This window comes from Meles meles, chromosome 17 (assembly GCF_922984935.1).
Source record: "Meles meles chromosome 17, mMelMel3.1 paternal haplotype, whole genome shotgun sequence".
Taxonomy (NCBI): domain Eukaryota; kingdom Metazoa; phylum Chordata; class Mammalia; order Carnivora; family Mustelidae; genus Meles; species Meles meles.
In genome coordinates, this window is record NC_060082.1 from 24,069,586 (window position 1) to 24,095,874 (window position 26,289).

General features: G+C 33.7%; 1 protein-coding gene across 5 annotated transcripts in view; it reads right to left on the reverse strand.

The window, feature by feature from the left end:
• The window catches only part of KCNT2 (potassium sodium-activated channel subfamily T member 2), a 344,600-nt gene that overhangs the window by 193,564 nt on the left and 124,747 nt on the right, over positions 1–26,289 (reverse strand). For all 5 annotated transcript variants that reach the window (XM_045982454.1, XM_045982456.1, XM_045982455.1 and 2 more), the window contains exon 8: positions 25,982–26,076. In XM_045982454.1, the coding sequence (XP_045838410.1) occupies positions 25,982–26,076 (95 nt within the window). The remainder of the gene's footprint in view (positions 1–25,981; positions 26,077–26,289) is intronic.

Genomic DNA, 26,289 nt, shown 5'->3' on the forward strand with positions numbered 1-26,289 from the left:
TAAAAATTATCTGAGTTATTGAATTAAGTTTGTTACATTTAACTATTTACTAATCAAAAACTTTATCTGAAATCCCATTCAGGACACTGTAAGTGAATATTGCAGACTTTAATACTACACTCAGTCAATCAGGATAGTTATAGAACTGTCATAATATGAAAGGGTCTAGCTTATGTTTTATAAAAGAAACCTACCACTCTCAATATTAGAGCTCGATCTACCAATAAGAACTATACAACCTGGACTCCACTGTTACTTTCACATTAACTTCCCTTTTTCTCTCTTATATTTATGTAAAGACTCGTGTTATTGGAAGGGTAGAAATAGTTTAGAAGGGAATTTTGTAAAAATTTGCACTAGCTTAACAAATTCTAAAGATAGAATATTCATACTATTTAAGAAAAAAAAAGGTTTTCAAACTTCATTGAATCATAAAAATTAGATTTAAGAAGTATTTTGAAAATTGCTTGTTCCATGTTGTTAATTTTGTAAAAGCAAGAAGTTTTTACTAAACATTTTACTAATGGCAGAAACTGGACTATTCTGATCATATTATATGGCTATAGCATCATTTTCTCATCCCAGTCATGGAGTATCTATATACAACATGTAGAGAATGCTAGGAGTTGTCTCCAACTTATTACATACTATTTTGGTTATAGCAACACATCTAGCAATGTTTTAAAGTTAAGAAATATAAAAATGTGTATAATTTTAGATTGTTCATATAAGCTATCTTTCCAAACAATTCAGCTTCTTTTATGAAGGAATGGAAAAGTATCATCTTCAGTGTCAACAATACTTCATTAAAAAAAGTGTATCTTCAGGGATGCCTAGGTGGTTCCGTTGGTTAACGTTTGCCTTTGGCTCAGGTCATGATCTCAGGGATCTGGGACTGAGCCCTGCATTGCGCTCCCTGCTCAGCAAGGAGATTGTTTATCCCTCTTCCTCTGTACCTCCCCCCCACGCAGCTTGTGCACACTCTCTCTCTCTCAAATGAATAAATAAATCTTAAAAAAGAATGTATATTCAGGATAGGTTAGATGCACAGCTTATTGTTACTTTATTATATAATTCTTAAGACTAGACAGTTTTAATATTGAAATAGTCTTGATTTGCATTATGCATAAACATTAATAATTCACTTATATGTTAGCTATTTTTCTTAGAACTGTGAATGTTACAACATGCTGCATAAGGATTTGAAACTATTCAGTGATTATAATCCATTTTAATATAGATTATTATCTTATTTCATTCACAGATGTCTTTGGAGCCATTATTGAACAAAAACTGCCTCTTCTCCCTGATCATAATTGATGAATTTCAGTTAATTATTATTTTGTGTCCATACCCAGAAGTGATTTCCATGATGGGTACAGATTTTCTGATAAACTAAATCCAAGAATGTGCTCAAATAGACCACACTCATAATCAAAATATTCTATTTTGCCTTATCATAAGAGATATATCTTTTCAGTCACAGACTATTTAAATTATATCCTGAGTCGAAAATAGCAGAAAAATTTAATAATGCAGAATTTAAAAATTAATAATTATAGCTGGTAGATATTAGTAAATACTCTGATATTTTACTTTTATAGTTAATCAAATTGAATGTTTTGTGACTGGCAATAATATTAAAAACAAGAAAGTTTTGCTTAAAATGCTTGATTTTACTGAATATCTAGTTGCAACAAAATTTATTTATTTATTTATCTGAGAGAGAGAGAGAGGAAAAAAAACACACACACACACAAGCATGGCAAAGAGCAGAGGGAGAGGGACAAGTTGACTCCATTCTGAGTGTGAGCCTGACCCAGGGCTCAATCCCATGAGCGTGCAATCATGATCTGAGCTGAAACCAAGAATTGGATGCCTAACGAATTCAGCCCCTTAGGCACCCTTAATTTTAACAAAGCTTTTATTTATTATCCTGTATTGTCTGCCTAAATATCTGAAATTATTTACTCCAATTTAAGATAGAAAAAATAAACCAGTATCACATCAAGTTCTGTTTATATTTTTATTTAGTTAATTTGCATAAAAATTAATCAGATTCATTTATAGTGGTTGACTAGAAATGCAAAGTTGCAAAATAATATAATTGTCTTATAATTTCTCTATTATAAAAATACCTATAAATATTAAATGAGAAAGAACTGGTTTATATAAAACCAATAGGTGGTATAAAACTTAAGTGTTTTATAATGTATAATGGGTAACAATATCATAAAAGTAGGTCATGTTTATTCCTATACATTAAGCACTGTACTGTATTATAGAGATGCAGATATGATTACAACACTGTAGTCTACATAAAAGAGCTTCTAAAATCTAAAGTGAATGATTCTGACCAGAACTTTATCCTACAACTACTAGTCATACCATAAATTAATAATCAAACATTTAACTTGTAACTTGATTAAGGCTAAGTTAAATAAATTATTTAAGCTTTTTAAACTTTATCCTTCTCAACTGGAAAATAAATGCAATATTAACTTCTTCATATGGTGATTATGAGAACAAATGAATTAATAATGCTCAGTGAAATGCCTGACACATAATGATGTTCAATGAATTCAGTAGTAATTTTGTTATTTAAATTTCAGCCCCAGCATAAAAGAAATAAAAGCACAAAAATGAGTCAAATGTAAGAATGAACTATCTACACAAAACAGATATAAAGTCTTTGCTTTGCACTTTATAGAAAATGTACTATTAACAATACATCCATCCAACAACATCCATCCATCCAACAATACATGGGGATGGCAAAGTAGTGGGTCTGTTCCTCTTTGCTAAGGATTTGGTACAAAAGTTATTCGCAACAAAAAATCATCCATGAATTAATGAGAGTAGCTCTAATCTTGTCCAATATTTTCTCAATCCTGCAACTTTCAACTGCTTTGGAAGTGGCAATATGAGCAAATTAGGAGGAGTTCAAAAAGAAAAGTTAGGCAATTTGCAAGGTAAACTCATAATCTTTACATACAAAGAACACAGTCATGCTAATATTAGCTGACCTTTGGCTATAGCATTGACCAATGGCTGACCTTTGGCTATAGCATATGACCAATGGCTATTACCATTTACGGAAACTGACAACTAATTCTTGGTAATGCAGTCAGGGGAAAAAAATAGGATTAAGCTACTATTTTGAGACCAAAATGTCAGTAACAGGCTAGTGACATGTTTTAAAAAGGACTACTTAGCCCTGAGATTGCTTTTTGTTGATTATGTAAAAGGCTGCATATATGTATGTAATATATGTATATATTTATATAGTTTACTGACCTGGGTAACTACTAAATATATCATCATATGGTAATATTCATTATTTAAAGGTTAAAATACTAGTATTTGGGGCGGGGAGGAATACTAAAAAAATTCTTTTTCTATTATTTTACACATACACTCATATTTACTATTATTTAACTAGATATATAATTTTACATAACTTGTGGATTTTCTGCTTTATGAAAATTAAATACACCTACTTGAAACTATGTATTTCATGAAGCAGAAAAATTCTTGCCAGGCATGTGTTTGTTTTACATAATTATGGTTAACATTCACAATAGTCCACTTAAACTGGACTTTCAAAACTATTTCAGACAGCCACCTTTCCCTTATGATGTAGTTTAGTTTTATGAATACCCACTTGTGATGATGTCTGTTTTAAAAATTACTGTTACAGAATAAAAATCCTTTAGGAATTTTGTGGTATGGCACTTTGGCAAGATTTTCTAAATCAAAGTGGACAAGCACTTCAACTATGCAGAATTGAGGACAAAATATGTCCTTAAATACCTACTCAGATTTTATCACAAAAGAAATATAAATATAGAAAAATGCCCTTAGGAATTACCTATCATCTAGCACTTCCAGAGAAAATAAGGATAAGAGATTAACTGTATGACTAGAGCTGTGTGAAACAAATACAGTTTTTGAGAAGTGTAATGTTTGATTTTTTTTCTTTTTTTTTTTAAAGATTGTATGTATGTATGTATGTATGTATGTATGTATGTATTTAGTGCACAAGTGGGCAGAGGGACAGAGGAAGAGGGAGAGAGAATCTCAAGCAGACTCTGTCGGAGCACAGAGCTCCACACAGAGCTTGATCACGACCTTCAGATCAGCAGAAATCAAGAGTCAGGTGATTAATCGACTGAGTCATCCAGAAGCCCCTCGTTTTCAATCGATATTTATAGATTTTCCAGTCTGACCTATTGACATCAGGAGATAAAGACAATGGATATCATAATATAATGTAAAGAATATTAGGGCAAATTTGCAGTTAGAGGGGGTGAAAATTATTTCATTTTTGAAGATGTTGAATTTATCATTCCTGTAAGATATATATGTCCCATCCACTGTAATAATGCATTTCATTTATATATAACTATAATAAGCCATTCTTTTTTTAAATTTTTTTTTAATTTATTTATTTGACAGAGAGAGATCACAAGTAGACAGAGAGGCAGGCAGAGAGAGAGGGAAGCAGACTCGCCGCTGAGCAGAGAGCCCGATGCGGGACTCGATCCCAGGACCCTGAGATCATGACCTGAGCCGAAGGCAGCGGCTTAACCCACTGAGCCACCCAGGCGCCCCTAATAAGCCATTCTTAACACTTTTTTGGTAAACCTGACTTGATGATAATTTTTTTACGGTTCCAGTATTTTCAGTACTAAAGAATACTAATTTGCTAATACGAGACAAATAATAAAGATCTAAATAATAAGTTATTAGTATTATTCCACTCCTATCTATTGTTAACGTAATTAATACTTAGTAAGTGCCCTTTGCTTATTAAATATTTGATCTTGTATTGCTTTAGCATTTACTATAAACTTTTGGATTTAGTTTGGCAATTTACTACTATAGGATTTTTATATCCAATTCTTCAAAGTGACCTTGTTCTATGGTTCTGTACCTCAATATATGTTCCTTGAAACACCAATCTACCACCATTTACGGTTAGCCAGTTAGCTAACCGGTCTGTGTTACATGGTTGTATATCTCGGGATTATGAAGTCTCTGTAGCCATCTTTCTAAAGAACAATGTATCATTAAACCTGTATTTATCAGGAAAAAATGGCAACTCTGGGTTAAACATTATTTATTTAGTGAAAGACTTTTCAGATCATCTTAATGAGTTAATGTTTATTGTGGATCGCTGAGAATGGAATAATTTTCAAAGGATTAACCAAACAAACCTGCCAAAATTATTAGTTTTGATACAGTACATCAAAGGATTAGGATTTGATGAACTAAATGAAAACGTTAGCTTATAGTCTGCTTAGCCGGAGGTTTTCAGAATCACAGTTTAGCTTAATCATTAAACGACTGGGGTAACTCTTTATCTTTGCTATGCCCTGAATTATACCACCTTGGATTAACTGTTCATTGAAAGAATTTAACAGTGAAACTGTTAGGCCCTGAAGTTTTTTTCTATTTTTTTCTTTAGTGGAAATCAAAACATATAATTTTAAAAGTGCTTCATTTCTACCTTAATCTCTATTTAATATTGATTATAAATCTTAAATATGCATTTGGAATGATCTACCATTCCTTCCATAGATCCACAAGAATTAATAAACCTCAATCATCATTCTTTGGTCTTTAATGAATTCCTATAAATCTAAACGTTAAACGTATCTGGCAAAGTTTATAAATACAGGCCCATAGCAGTCACATTGAGTACTGGATAAGCAGAGAGATAAAGCTTCTCTCTCTGCTGACAAACTAAGAGAAGAGGACAAATTTTTTCATAAGCACTGTGACTATTTGAAATGTGGATCACCAAATTGAGCATGCCATATGGAAAGGAGAACTCCAAATTGTATCTCATTAAAAAGAATTTAAAATTCTACTTTTTTTCTTAACTAGAATACTGTTAAATCTCACTAAGGATAATTTTAGTTAAAGAAACTATTCAAACACTTATGTAAAAGCCATAACCACATTAATTTAAAAAAAAAGGATTGGGCTCGATTTTGCAATAAGTACGTAGAGCCATAATATATATCATATCAAACATTAAATGTGTAATTACCCTTAGAAATAAAGAACCTAATATAAAGTATTAATTTCCTAAAGTTTCACTTTCACTAAGGAGTCCTCCATTGGGAAAAGCTGCCATCCTAATTTATACATTTAAAATTTGCTTTTTCTGACTTACCTAGCAAAAGAAGGATCATCAGGGTATGAAATAGAAATTAAACAAGGCTACACCAATCATAAAAGAGTGGTAAGTCTTCTTTCTTCTATTAAACACTTCAATTAAAGGGATCCCACAGTGTCTATTACCATTCTTATCCAATATATTTCTTTTACCAAAATTACATCTACATCCAATTGTAGTTTATAAGTTTCCTCTCCTTTCATCATTAGTGATTTAAACAAAATAAAAGCATCTGCTGAGCAGTCTTGGTAAATTACTCATAGACTCATCGGCCTTATGGGCCATTACTATGATAATACATGCAGATGGAAGCAGGGTCTTTTGTTCATATTGGAAAGATGGAACTATAATCATGTAATGTTTTGTGCTGTGTTCCTCAGTTTATATGCTGCACTGAGGATGTATTCCTAGTCATCCATAATTTTTTTTTCATAATTTTTTTGTAAGACGTGTATACTGGGTCTCAGTGAAAATGTATCTTCTACTGTGAATTGTGAAGAAAGTAGAGAAAGGAAGAAGGCAGTGGGATCCAAGAGATGAGTAAAACAAATTAAACTAGGTGAAAATAAAAAGAATAAATCATTGCAGTAAAAAATAATAACATGGTATAGTCAAGAATCAAGTAAAATCATGATCATGTTCTTGTAACTCTCATTTTAGGAGGCTCTAATTTTAAAAAATGAAACCCTTAAGTGGGAAAAATGGAAACCTGTGCAACCAGGAGAAAGTTATTATATTTTCATATTTTTAAAACAAAATAACATAGATAAGACAGTAAATAAAAACAATGTGGTACTTAATCACCTTACATTTCTGTTAACAGGTAAAGTATGTTTTATTTGCTACTTCTTGCTTCCTTGAAAACTTGGGATTTTTCTCTGCTGAATCTCCAATAAAGTGCTTGTGATTTCATTTTTGCTCATTTGTAAATCATATGCATTTGACAGAGTTTCACATTTATTTGTTCATCTATTTATTGAGTGTTACTATATGGTAGGCACAGAATTAGGTACTGTGGTATGGAAATGGTATGGAGAAGTTGGCGTGACTGCTTCCTTGATGGGAATTAGAGTCCAGTGAAAGAGACAGAAAATGATGACTACTGTAAATATACATAAATTTACAAAGCACCCCACACCCTCAACTGGCTATGTTTTCCTATAATTGTGTTGACCTATTCAGGTGGATTGGACTTCAATGACAAAATGACGTTTACAGTAACATAACATTAAAAAAAAAAAGATGAGTCATATTTTATTCTGGAGAGAAAAAAGGTAGAGCATTCTAGGAGCAGTGGGGGGGGGAACAGTAGGACTCCTGAGCAGAGGAAAAATTAAGAATGTGAGATGAAAATGAAAAGATGTGGAGAGGGGCACCTGGGTGGCTCAGTGGGTTAAAGCCTCTGCCTTGGGCTCAGGTCACGGTCTCAGGGTCCCAGGGTCCTAGGATCGAGCCCCACATCAGGCTCTTTGCTCAGCAGGGAGCCTGCTTCCCCCTCCCTCTGCCTGCCTCTCTGCCTACTTGTGATCTCTCTCTATCAAATAAATAAATAAAATCTTAAAAAAAAAGAAAAGAAAGGGACAATCTTGATCGTATAGGAAATATTAAGAAGTTTTGTGTTCATCCCAAGACACACGGAAAATTTTAAGCATTAGCAAGCGGTAACACAATTATATTTACATTTCACAAAGGTCAGTCTGGTTGCCATGAGATGAATGGTTTGGAATGGAACCAGAGTGGACCTAGGTAAACCAGTCACACAGCATCATTATAAAAAGGTTACAGTAGTCTAGATGAATGAGATGATGTCTGAAAGGAACAGAAATTGGTAGATTTGCAGGATATTTAGGAGGTAAAATCTGTGGGATTTGCTGATTGTGTATTTTGTCACAGAACAGGAGACATTAAGAATGACTCCATTCTTTGCAATTACCCCCAAGGAATGGACGGTAGTTACTATTTTAGAGATGTGGACAATTTGAGGAAAAAATAGCATAACTCTGCCTTTGACATATGTACGTTGAGGAATCTAAGAGGCTATGTCACAGAAACAGTTCAATACAAAAATTTTAATTAAAAACCTTAAAAACTGGCCTAAGAAAATTTGTATGCTCACAATTAACAGATTCTTTATGGTGCACATTTTTATAACCTCTGATGTAAGGAGGAAAAGTGGAGGAAACAGACTCTACTCCCCAATAGACTTATGACCAAACATACACAGAAAGCAGTATGTTATAAAGCAAATTCTGCCACATATAACACCTATTCATTCTTGTTCAGTAAGATCAAAGAGGTTCCTATTCTTTCCACAAATAACAACAAACACACTGAAAGAAAGATTCATTCTAAAAAAAAAAAAAAAGTGAAAATACACTAGGGGCAGGTTTAGCTAATGGGCTGGTGGAATCAGACAACAGAATCCTCTGTTAAGTAAGAACAGAGTTGACAGGGTCTCAAGACCCTTGTCACCACTCCATGAAAGGTTAAGCTTGATTATTCTTTTTTTTAATAAAGATTTTATTTATTTATTTGACAGAGATCACAAATTGGCAGAGAAGCAGGCAGAATGAGGAGGAAGCAGGCTCCCTGCTGAGCAGAGAGCCCCATGTGGGGCTCAATCCCAGGACCCTGGAATCATGACCTGAGCTGAAGGCGGAGGCTTAACCCACTGAGCCACGCAGGCGCCCCTAAGCTTGATTATTCTTATAACCCAATTATGCAAGACCGATAGAACCAAACAATACTTTCTGGTCAACTACACAACTTAAAATATATTTTTAATTCCATTTTTGTTAATTTGTAAGGATTCTGACACAAAAATTGATGCTTGAAACTGATGATAGCCTGAGAGTGTGTTCTGGATGCACATGTTTATTATTATCCCTTAATTTGTGTGAACAAAATATACTACACTACCCTGAAATATTTGTGGGATTACAGAAAATATAGCTAAATATATATAATGCATTCTTAGCAGAACAATATAAAATGAAAAGAAAATTGCCAACTTCTGATCATTGAGAAAATACATCTTTCAATGAAATGTTATAGAAGAGGATGAGGGACATAAACAGTGTGTATATCAAGGAGGAGTTAAGATGGCAGAGTAGAGGAACCCTAAGTTTGTCTCCTGCCTTAATACAACTACATAGTTATCAAATCATTCTGAACATCACAGAAAACAATCGGAGTTTTGAGAAAACAAATACCGCAAGTGTACAAGTAGAAAAGCGACCACCTTTTGGAAGGTAAGAGGTTCAGGGTCTTGAATTTCATGTGATACAGCTGTGTATAATATGGCGGCAGGGAGAAGCCTCCTTAAGGAGGCTACTGCAAAGCATTATAAGCAGAAGAGCACAAAACAATAAAAGAAAGGATAACAACCATATGATCCTCTCAATAGATGCAGAAAAATCACTTGACAAATTCACCATCCTTAAAAATCCCCAAGAAAGTAAGGATAGAAGGAACATACCTCAAGATCATAAAGGCCATATATGAAAGATGCACAGCTAACATCATCCTCAATGGGGGAAAATGGAGAACTTTTCCTGTAACGTCAGGAACACAACAAGGATGTCCACTCTCACCACTGTTGTTCAACATAACACTGGAAGTCCTAGACTCAGCAATCACACAACAAAAAGAAATAAAAGGCATCCAAATCGACAAGGAAGAAGTCAAACTTTCACTTGTCGCAGACAACATGATGCTCTATATGGAAAACTCAAAAGACTCCACCAAAAAATTATTAGAAGTAGTATAGGAATTTGGTAAAGTTACAAGATATACAATCAATGCACAGAAGTCTGTTATATTTCTACACACCAAATTTGAAGCCCGAGAGAGAATTCAAGGAATCGATCCCACTTATAATTGCACCAAAAACCGTAAGATACCTAGGAATAAAACTAACCAAAAAGGTAAAGAATCTGTACTCTGAAAACTACAGAACACTTACAAAAGAAATTGAGGAAGACAGAAATGGAAAAACATTCCATGCTCATGGATTGGAAGAACAAACATTGTTAAAATGTCTATGAGACACAAAGCATCTACATATGCAGCAATGCCTATCAAAGTCACACCAGCATCATTCACAGAGCTAGAGCAAACAATTCTAAAATTTGTAAGGAACCAGAAAAGACCCAAAACAGCCAAAAGTAATGTTGAAAAAGAAAAGCAAAGCTGGAGATACCAGAATTTTGGACTTCACGCTGTATTTAAAAGTTGTAGTCACCAAGGCAATATGGTACTGGCACAAAAACAGACACATAGATCAATGGAACAGAATAGAGAGCCCAGAAATAGACCCTCAACTCTATGGTCCACATTTGCCAAAATATGTAAAGAGCCCAAATGTCCACTGACAGATTACTGGATAAAAAAGATGTAGTATACATATACAATGGAATATTACCCAGACATCAAAAATAAGGAAATCTTGCCATTTGCAATGACATGGATAGAACTAGAGGGTATTATGCTAAGTGAAATAAGTCAGTCAGAGAAAGACAAATACCGTAAGATTTCACTCATATGAGTGAACTAAAGAAACAAAACAGATGAACATAAGGGAAGGGAAGGAGAAATAGAATAAAGTAAAAAGAGAGGGAGGCATACCATGAGACTTTTAACTACAGGGAACAAACTGAGGGTTGCTGGAGGGCGGATGGTTGGGAGAATGGGGTAATTGGATGATGGGCATTAAGGGGGGCACAAGATGGAATGAGCACTGGGTATTACATGCAACTGATAAATCACTAAATTCTACCTCTGAAACTAATAATACACCACATGTTAACCAAATTGAATTTAAATTAAAATTTTTTAAAAGTGTGCGTATCTGCATTTGTGTGCGTGCACCTAGTAGTGCCTCGCATGCCCACACACATGCTCATAACACCCATGCACATGTACATGTTTCTTCATGTAAACTGTTCTGACTTAAATACTGGGAAATATTTCATCCTATTTAATATTGGATTATTGGAAATATCAAAGCCAGTAACTTACACTGGCTTTCTGAATCCCACCATGACATCAGATATCCTACTTCCTTCCCAGGAATAGAATAATAGAATAAGGTCAAGAGTTCCACAAATCATATTCCTTTCCTCCTCCTTTTTTAAGGTTTAATTTTCAAAAACAATTTAAAAAAGCACAACATCAATTTTGCTTTCCTCCTTATTTGTGTTTCCTCCTAACCAGTAGTTTAATTAAAATAAAAAGGTATTCTCAATAGGAAGAGCTTCATCATCAAGTTATGAACAGTTCTAAGTACGTTCTACCGGTTGCAAAGAATTTTGCATAAAAAAACTTAACTGTGAAAGCATTACTTTAGTGCCATATGGCTACAGTATAGCCTTTAAAGTGAGACAAATAAGGGGAGATGAGGCCAGTGAAGGACAGATTATAAATCACTTTATATATACAACACCAAGGAGTTTATATTATCCTGTAGACACCAATGAAAAACTTTAGGCAAGAGAATGAATGATGTGATCAAATGGAGTAGTGTTGAGCTCATTAATAAAAGCCTGCTGATACCCTGAATGGTTAGTCCTGCTCCAAGCAGCAACTATATTTACACTAGACTCTTAGTCTCCAGCATGACAAATCACGTTAAGACACTACCCACGCAAATCATCCAAGTGAAGTTACAGCTGTGAGCAGAGACCATAATGGATGTAAAAGAGCTACAAAATCCAGCCTTCAAGCACTTTCTAAGTCGTGAGCTCTTGACTCCCTGCAATTTACTCTTATTTTGCTTGAACTTTTTTCATCTGATTCAGTTCATTAAAGTGAAGCACCTAGTCAGTAAAATATTAGCTTTACACAACATTATTCCCATTATATATTTAAAGATATGTACATATTTAGAGTTGATAAGAATAAAATATGCATATATCTGAAAAAGGTTGATTTAGCAATACATTTCTATATTCCCTTTTTTAATCAAGAAATTCGTAAGATGAACTGTGTAGGGGTCAAAACAGGCCACTTTGGCATGTGCACTACTTCATGCTGAAGACAATGGAGACCCTGCAGGCTCAAGAGAAACTTTTGCCCCTCCCGTAACCACACAGAAAAATCCAAGTTGAGGGTCTTTCCCAGAATAAAGTTTATTAGCGATAAGTTTTATCTGACTAACCTATCTCTATGGAGAGATAGATATTTGCTTACCAAACATCTACTCTTTTTCATTATCCTATGAAATGCATCCCTTCCCTTTGAAGTTCCAGGCGCCTACCACTTCTCCTTAGTTCAGAATGACATATATACCTCATTTGCCTGAGTGTCTTTGGAATTTCCCTCTCTATGTGGATTCCCCATACCTACAAAATTAAATTTGATTTTCTCCTGCTAATCTAGCTCATGTCAATTTATTAGTTCAGCCAGAAGCACCTAGAAGGGGACAGGACATTCTATCCACACCTTCCCCTGCCCCAACAACACTTATTTATATATCCCTGTTCCTGTGAAATATGAAATGGCACCAAATAAATATCAGCTAATTTAAGCTGATTTATACTCATTTACCAGGTTCCCACAAGCATGTATTGCTAGCAGCTACTAGATGACAAAACCAATCCCTAATATTTGGTCTCTAATCAACAGTTTCTAAAAATAAAATAAGGCACAAAATAAAGTTTTATGTTATTCTATCTGAAATGGTACAAATTTAATCTGCTACTGAAATAAAAGAGAACATTCAGCTTATCATGTTACCTCACCATGTAAGGAGTGGGTATGACTCTCATAGCAAAAGTGACTCTTATTTTTTATAATAGTTTACTCAAGTCCAGCTTTTAAAATGTAATATGAATATAGTATGTCATGTTCATTAACAGAAAAATTTTGCAATAGTGATCCACTTTTATTTTTATAATATTCAATCACTGCTTAAAATCAATTGAAAAATTTCCTCTTTTTAAGAGATGGCTAAGTGAACATGTGTCTATTTCATGGAGTATAATATTCAGATAATTCTGTAATATACAAATATAACCATATGTGACTAAAAGCACTCTTGAGAAGTATCTAATCAATTCTTTTGGTTATTCGACTAATATTTCCACTGATGTTGCATTTAATTGCTCATAAGCTAATGTCAAATAGACCAGTATCCATGTAGAATGGTCTCCTAGGTAAATAATTGTCTTTCTTTTTCACTGGAAATTACAACTGTTTTCCTGATCAATGATATTTGTTCAAAGAACAGTTTCGGGAGGTCAATGGCACATTCTAAACTAAAGAAATTTACTGGAGAACATGATTTGTGTTGACATTTACCTAGTACACATTTTGCTTCTATGACTTCAAGTAAAAATCTCTTAAGAACTTTACCATGTCAGATTATTTATACTCAAAGATATTAAGCTGGAAATTAAAACTGTAATTAAGGTATTACCATTCAAGATCTCTGATCCTGTATTTTTGCATCAGAAAAAAGATTAAGTAAAAGATAGCATTTTTAAACACCATATGCAATAAATTTATGCTATTTTCCTCTATATTTTTACTCATCATGAGATCCATTCAGCTCAAAATTTCATTTAATAGATAGTATCTCAATAGCACTTTTCTTTATTCTTAACAATTATGAATGTGAAACACTAAGACAGTAAGCAGGTTTGCATTTAAAGATTTTTTTTTATAAGAAATAATGTACAGTGTGCTTCTATACTGATATATAATGTCTACAATTCTGCCTACAGAATGAGATTCTTGAGTTCAGGAGAGGGAAGAGGAGATTAATTACATTGAGAAATATGTGTGCTTTCTTCTTTCTCATAATGAGAGCTAAGTACAGTTACATTTCTCCCTCCACCTCAGCTGCCTTAAAGCTTAATATGAGACTCATAATTCATTCTTATTATGTTGATGTGTTGTTTCTTCTATTCATATTATAATGACCCAATTCCATATCTGTTTTTAAAAATGCCTCAAGTCTTTTCTTAAGGTTTGTACAATATTTTTCTTTATTTGACAAATTAATAAATTAAGGCTCAGAGAGACTGTCATTTAATTAAAGTCACACAGCAAGAAGACGACAAGAAAACCAAGATATGTTTTTACCTAAAGTCTCTCTTGAAGAGTTGCATATATACATATGTCCCTGTGAGAAATAAAGCCTAAGAACAATTTTTTCACTTAACTACAAATCCTTCCTCTAAATTATAAACACAAAAAATACTTTCTACTTAAATATCATTTTATAGCATAAAATACTTTAATTTTATATAAATTTATATAGTTATTCAGCACTAGGCCCTGGTTTTTTTTTTTTTAATTTTATTTTATTTTTTCAGTGTTCCAAGATTCATTGTTTATGTACCACACCTAGTGCTCCATGCAATACGTGCCCTCCTTAGCCTGGTGGGCTCTGTTTTAATTTATAATTATAAAATAGGAAGATTTACTAAAAGGTAAACCAACCAAAAAATCTTGGGGAGAAAAGTTTAAAGCATTCAGAAAATATTTGGCTTGAAGAAAAGACAACTGGGCGCTTCAATTGTCAATATAGAAGATAATTATAAAGCAGGGGATTGAAAGTGGTTTTTCACCTTGCAGTAGACACACTAGAGGGAACAAACTCATATGAAATTCAAATGAGATATTTAGAACATGCTGAAATCAATTTGTTAGCAAACCAGGAACATAAAAAGAAAATAAAAAGCAAAAAACTTAAATAGAGAGATATAACAAGGGTCTGCAATAAACATAACTCAATGGGCTAATAGAATAGGAGCTAAAAAAAAAGAGTATTAAATAGTCAAATGAACCTGGATTATTAGGGATACTCAGAAATACTCTATATCACATTTGCTGGGCTTTGGTGAAAGCTAATATAACCCCCACTGGGGTAGGAGATATATCAGCTAGCTAAATCTAGAGAAAGGAGACAATGCTAAAAGAAGTCTCTCAACACTCTGAATCAAAATACTGGGGCGCCTGTGTGGCTCAATCCTTAAGCGTCTGCCTTCGGCTCAGTCATGATCCCAGGGTCCTGGAATCAAGCCCACTTCCGGCTTCCTGCTTGGCAGGAAGCCTGCTTCTCCCTCTCCCTCTGCTGCTTCCCTACTGTGTTCCTTCTCTAGCTGTGTTTCTCTCTGTCAAATAAATAAAATCTTAAAAAATATAAATTTTTAAAAAACCAAAATACTTGAAAATACATTGGCAAAGATTATGGGTAAGAAAGAGGGTAAAGCATAATATGATGAAATTAATTTACAGTTTACTGATAGGAAATTGTGAGAAAAGCAATGATACACGATCCCAATAAAAGGATTCTAAAAGTCAGGTGAAATGCAAATCTGTCTAAGCAATTAAGAGTTAGGTAACAGAACAGGAATTAATAAGAAGGGAAAGGCAGGTTGAAAAAATTAGGAATTTTAAAAGAGAAAAAAATATATAGTTGGTGGCTTTTAAAAGGATGTCTGAATTCTGCACAGATTTGACTGCTTGATGGTAAGAAAATGCTTTTATTATAATGAGAATGTACTATAAAAGCTCTGACGTTGACTGTGGTTTAAAATAGACAACCATCTGGGTTGTATGGTATAGGAAAGGCTATGTTTGGAGAAGTGAAAATAAAAAGAATTCTTGGATCTATTTTAGTGATATGATTCTTTATTAAAATCTTCTGCTACAATTACATTCTTATCAAGTTCTCTTGGCATTTTCACTAGTTTTTACTTTTTACGTTAACTGCCACCTTTTTTGGACACAGAGGTGAATGAAGATTCTGTCCCTATACGTTGTGTCATTTGTACTTATACAATGCCTCTTACTATTCTGTTATGGCTTTATCTTGCTTGTTTTTAATCAAAAATTCCACTTGGTTTATTCCCTAGATGCTCTTTTCTAATGATCTTCCTTTCACGATTACCCATATGCTGATTTTACCCACTCTACCGAGCTCCAGGCTTCTATAGACACATGGCTGTTCAACACCTCACGAAAGCTTCTAAAAAGCAACTCAACTGTAATGGACTCTTTATTTCGTTTCCTCTTGAGGTTTCCTTCTGGGTTTCTTCATCCTCATACATGGCACTATCGTTCGGTCAGTTTCCCAAAATGCAAATCTCAAAATCGCCCTTCAATTTTTCTGACATCCAGTTTGTCTTTACTGTATCACTTCTATTTTTTTTAATTTTTAAATTTACTGCAGTAGGAACACTTAATATGAGATAGATCACTCTGCACAAATGGATAAGCACACAGTAAGTGATATGATGGTCGAGTCATGGAACCAGTTAATGTGAAAGGGTAATATGGACCCAGGATTATCTCATTCCAATTTAAGATTTTTATCATTCATACCCAAGAGCAAGCACGTCTTAGAGCTTACCAAAGAAAGCAACTCTGTAGTCATTCTGGTGTGATAAGAGCTGTCATTAAGATGGAAATTGAAGAAGTCCATACTAATTGACAGAAAATAGGATAACTGTGTGACGAACAACCTGAGTGAAATGACCATGTAAATGAAAAAGTTTCAACACGGCCTGAACCAGAATGGAGAACCTTTAATTGATTGTAAAACTATCACTTTTTGGTCATGGTTTCTCACACATCATTCCTAAGAAGGAGCCAGCAAGTAACACGACTCAGTATACAGCTTGGCCTGACCTAGAAGAGAATGCACTCAAAGAGTACTCTCTTGAGAGTCCTCAGGTAATTCTTGGCCTTAAAGTGCATCATTCACGGGATGACCATGGACCGGGCTCTTAGCACAGATAAGAACTCAAGTAGGAGGTGATCCTGGGCACTTGGAAGGCTTATGCAATTTATGCAGGTGTGGTAGGTGCTAAACATTTGTAGTGAGACTCATCACATTATCTCATCACCAACCTGCAACTGAGTCAAACCTACCTTATTGCAATGTCATATATATTTTTGCTAATATTGCTTCATAAGAAAAACAATATTAAAAGCCAGGAAAATAAGATAGGTACTGAAAATTTTTCTAGATAAGCATACATTTTAAATATTAAAAGAATGTAAATGAATTCAATACAGTTGGTTTAAAAGTTTCAATGTAAGCCTTTGGACATTTTTTCTTTTAGAAAAAGTTTATTTTTTACATGTTTTGTGAAGAATGCTGGATCTGAAAGTCTACTGGGAGATCTGTTTCTTTACAAAACATTCTTCAGTGTTATATTTGACACAGATCCATACAAAATAATTTCAGTGTTACACAATTCTAAAACAAAATCTGAACATTTTACCCTCTTAAAAAAAACTAAAAAACTGTAATTGATTTGCTTAAATAGACCCTATATATAATAACAAAAGCATCTTAATTACTAATCACTTGTAATTAGTGCTCTTTAAAATTTGCCCCTTTAAAATATTAACTATACATTTGGTATATAGTAGTCCCCTCTTATTTGTGGTTTTGCTTTCTGGGGTATCAGGTTTCTGCAGTAGGGGCAGATGATCCTCCTTCTGTCATCGCCTCAGGTCAATAGTAGCTTAAAGCTATGTCAAGAGCCTGTGTCACACCCATCACTTCATCTCACCACATAGGCATTTTATCATCTCACATCATCACCCAAGGGTGAGTAGAGTACAATAAGATATTTTGAGATAGACCACATTCACATAACTTTTATTCTTATATTAGTACATTATGCTAATATAATATATATTATTATTACATATAATAATATTAGTGTATTATAATTATTCTTTCCATTATTAGTGTTAATTTTTATTGTTCCTAATTTATAAATTGAACTTGATCATATATATGTATATATATATATATAAATTTTTTTTTTCAGTACATTCCACACTTTTAGGCTTCCCCTGGGGATCTTGGTATGTATCCCCTGTGGATTAGGGGGAACTGTACAAAGCTTTCAAGCTTTGGCAAGGTTTATAAGGACAACATTAAACTGAATGAAAGGAAATATTGAGACTATAAACTTTCTCACCACCTGGTAAATGTCAATTTGTACAATAAAATGTTTTCAGAGGAAAAAAAAGTCATATGGCAGAAATAAATAACCTTAAGTATCCATGGACTCCCTATGAATCCTATTGCTGTGCAGTTACTTAAAAAACATAATTAGCAATGGCATTCTGTGCTAAAAGAATCCAACACTTTGATTTCATGCTTGTAGTGCAGACATTAGTATTCAAATCAGAACTTGCACTTTGGTATTTACTTGATGAATACCAGTTCATTTTCATTTCCTATAGAGTATCTCCTTAAAACCTAATATTCCTATGGAATTTAAGATATCTGAGATGTTGAGAGTTTTACATTTTCTAGGGAGAAATTCTGTGTTTAAAGTAAAAATAAACCTATTTTTCTATTGTTGCAATTAAGTTCTCAAACTCCTGGGCATTGTCGTTGAGTCTGGTAAAAAAAGGTTGCTGAATCATGCCATAAACCATTAATGAAGTCAACATACACTGCAATTTAGGAATTCATGAAAAGTGACCAGACCTCACCCTAACGCACAAACATGCATTTTCGTTATTTCAAAATAAATGGACGATGAACACTTTTCGGAAGAAGCTCAGGTTTTAGATTAGTTGGGAGACCCAAAAGTGAGACTGAACCAAAAAAAAAAAAAAAAAATTAATGAACGTAGTAGAAGAAAAAAAAAAAAAATTCTGAAAGATGATGGGAAGAGAAAAGCCTGAGAGTATGTGTATTGCAATGTTCTGTAGCACTTAATGAATTTGTTTCTGAGATCTAGGAGATGAGAGTTTCAGTAATTTTATTAAATTGTTCTGTTCTTACAAGTTCTAACATTAAAGGAAGAAAAATTCTCAAGGCATAAATTCAGATGTTATAGGTACAAAATTAATAGCCAAATTTTGATTTATCTGGAAGTTCTTATTTATGCAGTATGTATATGAAATTTATAAAAATTATTTCAAGGAGTATTTCTCTTCAATTAAATTTGTAGAAGTTTTGCTACCCAGTTATATTTCCTTGGCAGGAACAACAATCCTAGAATGTCTTCATAGATCACACTGAGAGTGTATAACCTCACACCAAAGTTAACTGTGAAAAGATGGTATTTAAAGGAACATTCTCAAATTACATGGCTTTAGTATACTTAATGTACAATATACTTAAGTACCTCCAGTTGATAAGATATTCTTTGGGAATTCTGACCTCCAAATGTTACTGTGAATCAACTACAAACATTTGTGAAGCATCCTACATATCCAACCAAGAGATGTGGGGCATAAATGGTGAGGAAGGAAAAACTGACTCTCTGTTCTTATATATCATGAAAATCTACCAAGAAACCCTGATATTTAAGGAAACATTATACATTTATAATTTTTTCCAACACTGAGAAACATAAAGCTTGGGCATCTCCCATAACTCAGATAGTCTTCAAGAAAACTTAAGAGCAGAACTTCAATTTAAAAATTGAGACTCAAAAAGAAGTTGGGACTCAAAGAGTAAGTAGAAGATAAAGTTGAAGAATTTGGATTTTTAAAAAGCTTAATATAAGAATCACTTTATTAAGGGAAGGAATTATGCAAATCATATTTGACATTTTGTGTTAAATTTTGTTGTCTATTCTTACATTCCTTATTTTTTTTAAAGATTTTATTTATTTATTTATTTGACAGAGAGAGATCACAAGTAGGCAGAGAGGCAGGGAGAGAGACAGGAGGAAGTAGGCTCCCTGCTGAGCAGAGAGCCCCATGTGGGGGCTCGATCCCAGGACCCTGAGATCATGACCTGAGCTGAAGGCAGAGGCTTAACCCGCTGAGCCACCCAGGCGCCCACATTCCTTAATTTTTATGACTATTTTTGTTTGTTTTCAAAAAGTATGCATATCCATTCTGAATATTTAAGCCATAGCAGAAGGTATGTGGAAGAGAGCTGAAAACATGGTACATAATTCTATATCCATATATATCACTTGAATATATTCCCAACTCTTATAGATATACAGAAAGTGAGATGGATGAACAGGTAAATGGAACTAATTTAAACAGATAATAATGATATATATGTCATAATTTTATCTAAATGTATTGTATATATGTTTGTTAAAATTAGAAACTTGCTGAATTTGAAGCAACTAATTATTCACACAAAAGAGACAGCAATGGCAAAGTATTCTACCCTTAATGAGAAATATCTAAAAAGTAAGAGTTTGTCATCCTAACGTCTAACTAAACTATAATTCTACTTCAAACAGTAATTCAAAAATTCACAATAGAAATGAGAAAATTAACATTATTCTTTTATTTTTTTTAGTTTATTTTTTTTGTTAATGATTTCTGGAACATCATACAAATAATATTGCAGTAGGGAAGCATGTGGGCTCTGGCACCAACCTGCCTACGCCCAGACCTGAGCTCTGCTTTTTACTAGTTGTAGACCTATGAGAATGTAAGGTTTATCTTTTTGTTGGAACTCTCTGTGCCCCTGTCTCTCTCTCTCTTTTTTTTTAAATTTTATTTATTTGTTTGACAGAGAGATCACAAGTAGACTGAGAGGCAGGCAGAGGGGGAGAGGGAAGCAGGCTCCCTGCTGAGCAGAGAGCACGATGTGGGGCTCATTCCCAGCGCCCCAAGATCATGACCTGAGCTGAAGTCAGAGGCCTAACCCACTGAGCCATCAGGCGCCCCTGTGCCTCTGTTTCTGATCTGTACCATGAGAATTGTTGTGGCACAACCACTTTGGCTTTCTCTCACCCCTTCACCCCATCTTCTAAGTAAAAACATCCTTTGGCTAGTACCTATGTCAGGAAATTAAAAATGATGTCTCATTGGGGAGGGTATGTGCTATGGTGAGTGCTGTGAAGTGTGTAAACCTGGCGATTCACAGACCTGTACCCCGGGGATAAAAATAATTATATGTTTATTAAAAAATAAGAAATTAAAAAAAATAGTTTGGTTAAAAAAAAAGTGGTGTCTCTGCCTCTTCCTGGATAAGCCTTCAACTGCACTTCTGATACCACTCAGTATGAAAATGGGGTTTCCCAGAGAAAGATCTAAGATGCTGCTATTGCGTATACCGCAGATTCTCATAAGCTTTATATTTTTCCTTTCGCTTTATCGTTTTCTTTTCTTATTCCTGCAGTGCATACTTAATATTAGGTAGGTAGCATACTTTCTAAGTTCTTGTATGTCTGAAAATAACTATACATTACCCTCATAACTCAGTGGTGGTTTAAATTCTAATTGTCTAACATCTGGCTGCCCACCTATGGAAAATTTAGTTGGGACAAAGAGTTTTCTATATGTTCTAGTGTAATACAAACCTGAGGGCTGTTTGTTTCCAGATCATCAGACAAACACACTTTCTGTCATTCATTGGTAATAAACCAAAATAAATGTGACCAAACAAATCTGGTGACCAAATACCATGATGGCGATAACACCATTAGATGACGGTTTAATACTTTCTCTAAAATTCAGTTCTTGGGGCACCTGGGTGGCTCAGCGGGTTAAAGCCTCTGCCTTCAGCTCAGGTCATGATCCCAGGGTCCTGGGATTGAGCCCCACATCGGGCTCTCTGCTTAGCTGGGAGCCTGCTTCCTCCTCCCTCTCTCTCTCTGCCTGCCACTCTGCCTACTTGTAATCTCTATCTGTCAAATAAATAAATCTTTAAAAAAAAATAAAATAAAATAAAATAAAATTCAGTTCTTATTTTTTCACTGTCCACTTCCTGTCACAAGGCTATTTGCCTTAAGAATTAAATCAGTAAATAGAGTTCAAGAACTTCAGCACCGAGCATCAAAATAAGCGTTAATCAAAGATGTACAAGAAAATTCCAAATGCTTTTTGAATTAAGCATGTTAATAATTTTAACTAGGTCATGTTTTTAAACAATAAATAGATTTCTCTTTTCCTGAAATGAGACTGAGAAGATAAACTAAATTTCTTACATTGGACTAAAACATGAAATACCCATGAACACAATTCAGATCTTGATGTTACAGCTCTACGAAATAATGTGAAAATATCTAAACATACATATTCAAATAAAAAATTACAGTTTGAAACAAAGTAGGTGCAAAATAAGCCTACTAGTGTAAAATTAGAAACACCAAATGCATTACAAATTAGAGTACTTATTATTGGTTAGAATATGTTGATAATTAAGCTAAAGTCATGCGCTTGATTCCCGATGTACCAGTTTCCTCTTCTTTGTTACAGAGACACAGGCTGAATCACAATTCCCAGCTGTCTTGGAAGTGTGCATTATTGATCAAGAGGGGTACACAGCGGACGTGGGGAAAGATTAGTCCAAATTCCATTACAATGACAGGAAAAACAATTCTGAGCACATTCCCTACAGAGAGTGGGTCAGCAGCTTAATTTTATTTCAGTTTGGCATGTATCTCTTGTAGACAGATGCTTAATGATAGTTCTTTGTAATGTTAATCATGATGAAGAGAAGACACATTTTAAAACTATAGAGCAGCTTTCCAAAACAGGTAATTTTAACATTATGAAATTCATGAACACATCCAGTTCGTCAAATATTAGCTCCTGAATCTTTGGGGGCTTAAATTGTATGCATTATAAAGTCTGATTTGGAAAAGCACTAACAGTCTTGCTCTATGACATAATGTAACTGCAATTAAGGCTAATCTCATCACAATGTAAAAAAAATATATATATATATATAGTTAGTGTGTGTGTGTGTGTGTGTGTGAATTTGTATAGTATAAAGTAGTAAAGGTAACCAGAGAGAGGGAGATGCTACCATTACTTTTAACCTAGTGAAGCTAACTAGAGAAAACAAATATTAGGAATAAGTAGAAAGTACAGAAAACCTGAATACATTATAATGAAGGAAAACGTTTCCTCGCATGTCCCATTAAATATATTTTTAGGCATCTCAGTTCAGCTTTATATTATTATTAATAAGTTACTATGCCTAGATATTTTAGATCAAATTAGTTTTTGTGCAGTCACATAATTTAATCATCTTATATATGGAAGATACAGAAGATACGGAAGATTGAGGTGGAAAAAAATGAAATTTTTGGAGTGTGCATACCAAATGCCACATCCTCTTTTGGACATTGTATAAACATATCTGAATCAGTCTTCACTAAAGAAAAGTATGGCAAAAGTCTTATAGGATAATTAATATTATCCTCATTTAATAATGTGGCAAATAAAGCTGGATAATTTCAGTAAGTTGCTCATGGGCTCCAAACTGGCATAGCCCTGAGTTTTAAACAAGTGATATACGTATGGGCTTTTATGACTTATCAGTGCAAGAGATTGCTTATTGTTCCACAGTATCTGGTTTTGCTCTTCCATGATAGTACAACATTCAGTTGGGTATATTCTTTCCCAGCTAGACCAGATTTCTGTAGACTCCCTATCGGCTACGTGTGGATATATGAGCAAATTCTGGGCTATGTTATGCATGTGATTTCTGGTTTGTGCTTTATCTTCTACCTTCCTACAGGCTGGAGTCAGGATATAACGGCAAGAGTAGACTAACCATCTCGAGCCACGTTACAGAAACCATGTTTTGGGAATGGCAGAAAACAAATTCTAAGGAAATTTAGTATCCATTAATATGAAGCTGATGTAACCTTCTTGGACAGACTACTTACACATTTCCATTTGTTTAAGTTGCTGAACCTTTGTGTATATTTGTATTTTACAGTGTCAGTGTGGTATAACTGTGTTGAAACAGCCTGTGAATTATAACTAATATAACATTGTTTATATTTTTCTTATCAATAACTACAGTTTTGATGGTGAATTCAAAAAAAGATTTATTCTACCCTCATAGGATGATCATGACTTATGAAGACATTTCGCTTGGAATGATAGAGAATACACAAAGACATCAAACTTCAGCTTCTGCGTCTTAGGTATTAAAATTTAAAAACATGTTTATGTAAATGTACTAACAAAAATGTATTGATGTACATGTGTTTAAAAGCAATAACACTGCACATTTATAATGTGCATTATGAAAACCAGTAACACGCAAGAACAACAAAAGCAACTCCAACATCAGATAAAATAAAAACACAAATAACTTAAATGATAAATAAACTGCATAATGGCCATTTCATATACATCACAAAAACCCATTATCTAGCACTGCTGCATCCCTTGGCATGAGAAAGTAGCAAAATTTGTCTATTTGCTTCTTTAGAAAATAAAAACTACGCAAAAAATAGACAAAAAGGCAAAAAGTAAGAGCAGAGAGCCCACGACTATGATGAGGATGCCTTCAAAACAAAAGTGCTGAGCTAAGTGTTATCAGATAAAAATAACTTGTCCTTATTTCAGCATTAATATTTACTTTTTTAAGAGAGGGATTTTATTTATTTATTTGAGAGAGAGAGCTTGATCAGGGAGAGGGGCAAAGGAAGCAGCAGACTCCCTGCGGAGCCAGGAGCCCAGTGAGGGGTCCGATCCCAGGACCCCAGGATCATGATCTGAGTCAAAGACAGACACCCAACTGACTGAGTCACCCAGGCGCCCCTCAGCATTAATATTTCAATTACCTCTTTACTAAATTTACTTTAACAGACTCTAATAATATTTTAAAAATCATTCATTTCACTTTTTGTAATTTTCCAGAGTTTGAAATATTAGCATGTACACAGGTATTCAAAAAATTTTAATTTGGCATATTTTTCCATAAATAAAATGAAATAAAAAAACCTCCTAAACTATTAATATAATGCTATTATCTTAAAATTAAGAATTTTTAGTGACTTTAGAAGGGAAATCTTTACTTTTAATATTTCATATTTATGAAGCTAGGTGTTTACTAGGTGAACAATAAAAATAATTTTTGAGCAGTTAAAAAAGATTAAAATGATAAGATGGCTTTGTGTCAATTTTAGAGAGATATTTTATACTTAAGGACATTTAATGTCTTAAACTGCATTTACTTTTCAAGATATAAAGTATGTAATAAAACCTATTTTAAATCCAGTTAATAGAGAATTAACTACAAAGTACTGATACAGAGGAGTTGCTATAAATACATATCTCTACCTATGTTTATATAGATCTATAGCTCTATTTATATCTAATTCAATTGTACCAGCATATGAGGGCATTCTTCTTATTTTGTACTTCCTAATTAACTTTTTCTCTTTCTCGATAGGTCAAATCCAGGACAGAGCACAATTACATGTAATATCTAAGACTCCTGCAAAACAGATATATTATTCTACCTCATTTTTCTATGTTGCACATTTTTTCTCCTCTTAAGGATCTATATGAATCCCTATGTGCAGCACAACATTTCCCACTGGATTACTTTATAATCATCAAACTGAGACTTTCCAGAAAAAGAAATACCTGTTTTCTATAATAAAGCAAAGTACCAGGTCCTGCATTGCTTTGTCAGGAGATCTGCCCTTGCTTTCTGCCTGACTGCACACTAAAACATCCTGGAGGGAAGGCACAGGCAGAGACAGTGACGGGCAATGACAGTTTTCTCCACAGTGTTTCTGCTTTGAAGATTGTAGAAAGATAAGGGCACCTCCATGTCAGCAGTTTGAAAGAAAATTTCTTGTTTGACAACTGTGACATGCAGTACAAATTCTTGTAATTTGATTGTTTACAACATTTGGGAAAATGTCAAAGTTGCAGTAAACATCAATACCAAATGATAGATGCACCTTCTTGTTTTCTCTGTAAGACTAAAGGAGAGATTTTACTTTTATTTCTATAGGTGACCCTTTATATTTATAGTGAATATTTCTCTACTTATTTTAGCCAACTGAGTTAAAATGATGTATATTTAAAAACTATAATTAAATGAGACAATAAAAATGGTATGTACGGTCTTACCAGGTGAAGATAAGGCATAGTAATGTAGATATTAAAATCAAAACTTGATTAAACATTGCAGACTGTGTACGCTGAATGGCTCTGTGCAGGTCATTCTAAAATAAAACCAAAGAAGCCTATTTTAATTTTGAAAATACTACATATCCATGAGTTTCACTACATTTGTTATTGTGTATTATATCTCATCATATTATATATATCTTGTGCACATTCAATGGATGTACTTTAAATGGATATAGCTTCATATTTCCATTTTTTTCTAGGTCTAAATATACTTTACCTTAGCATTCATATTACAAAGATAATAC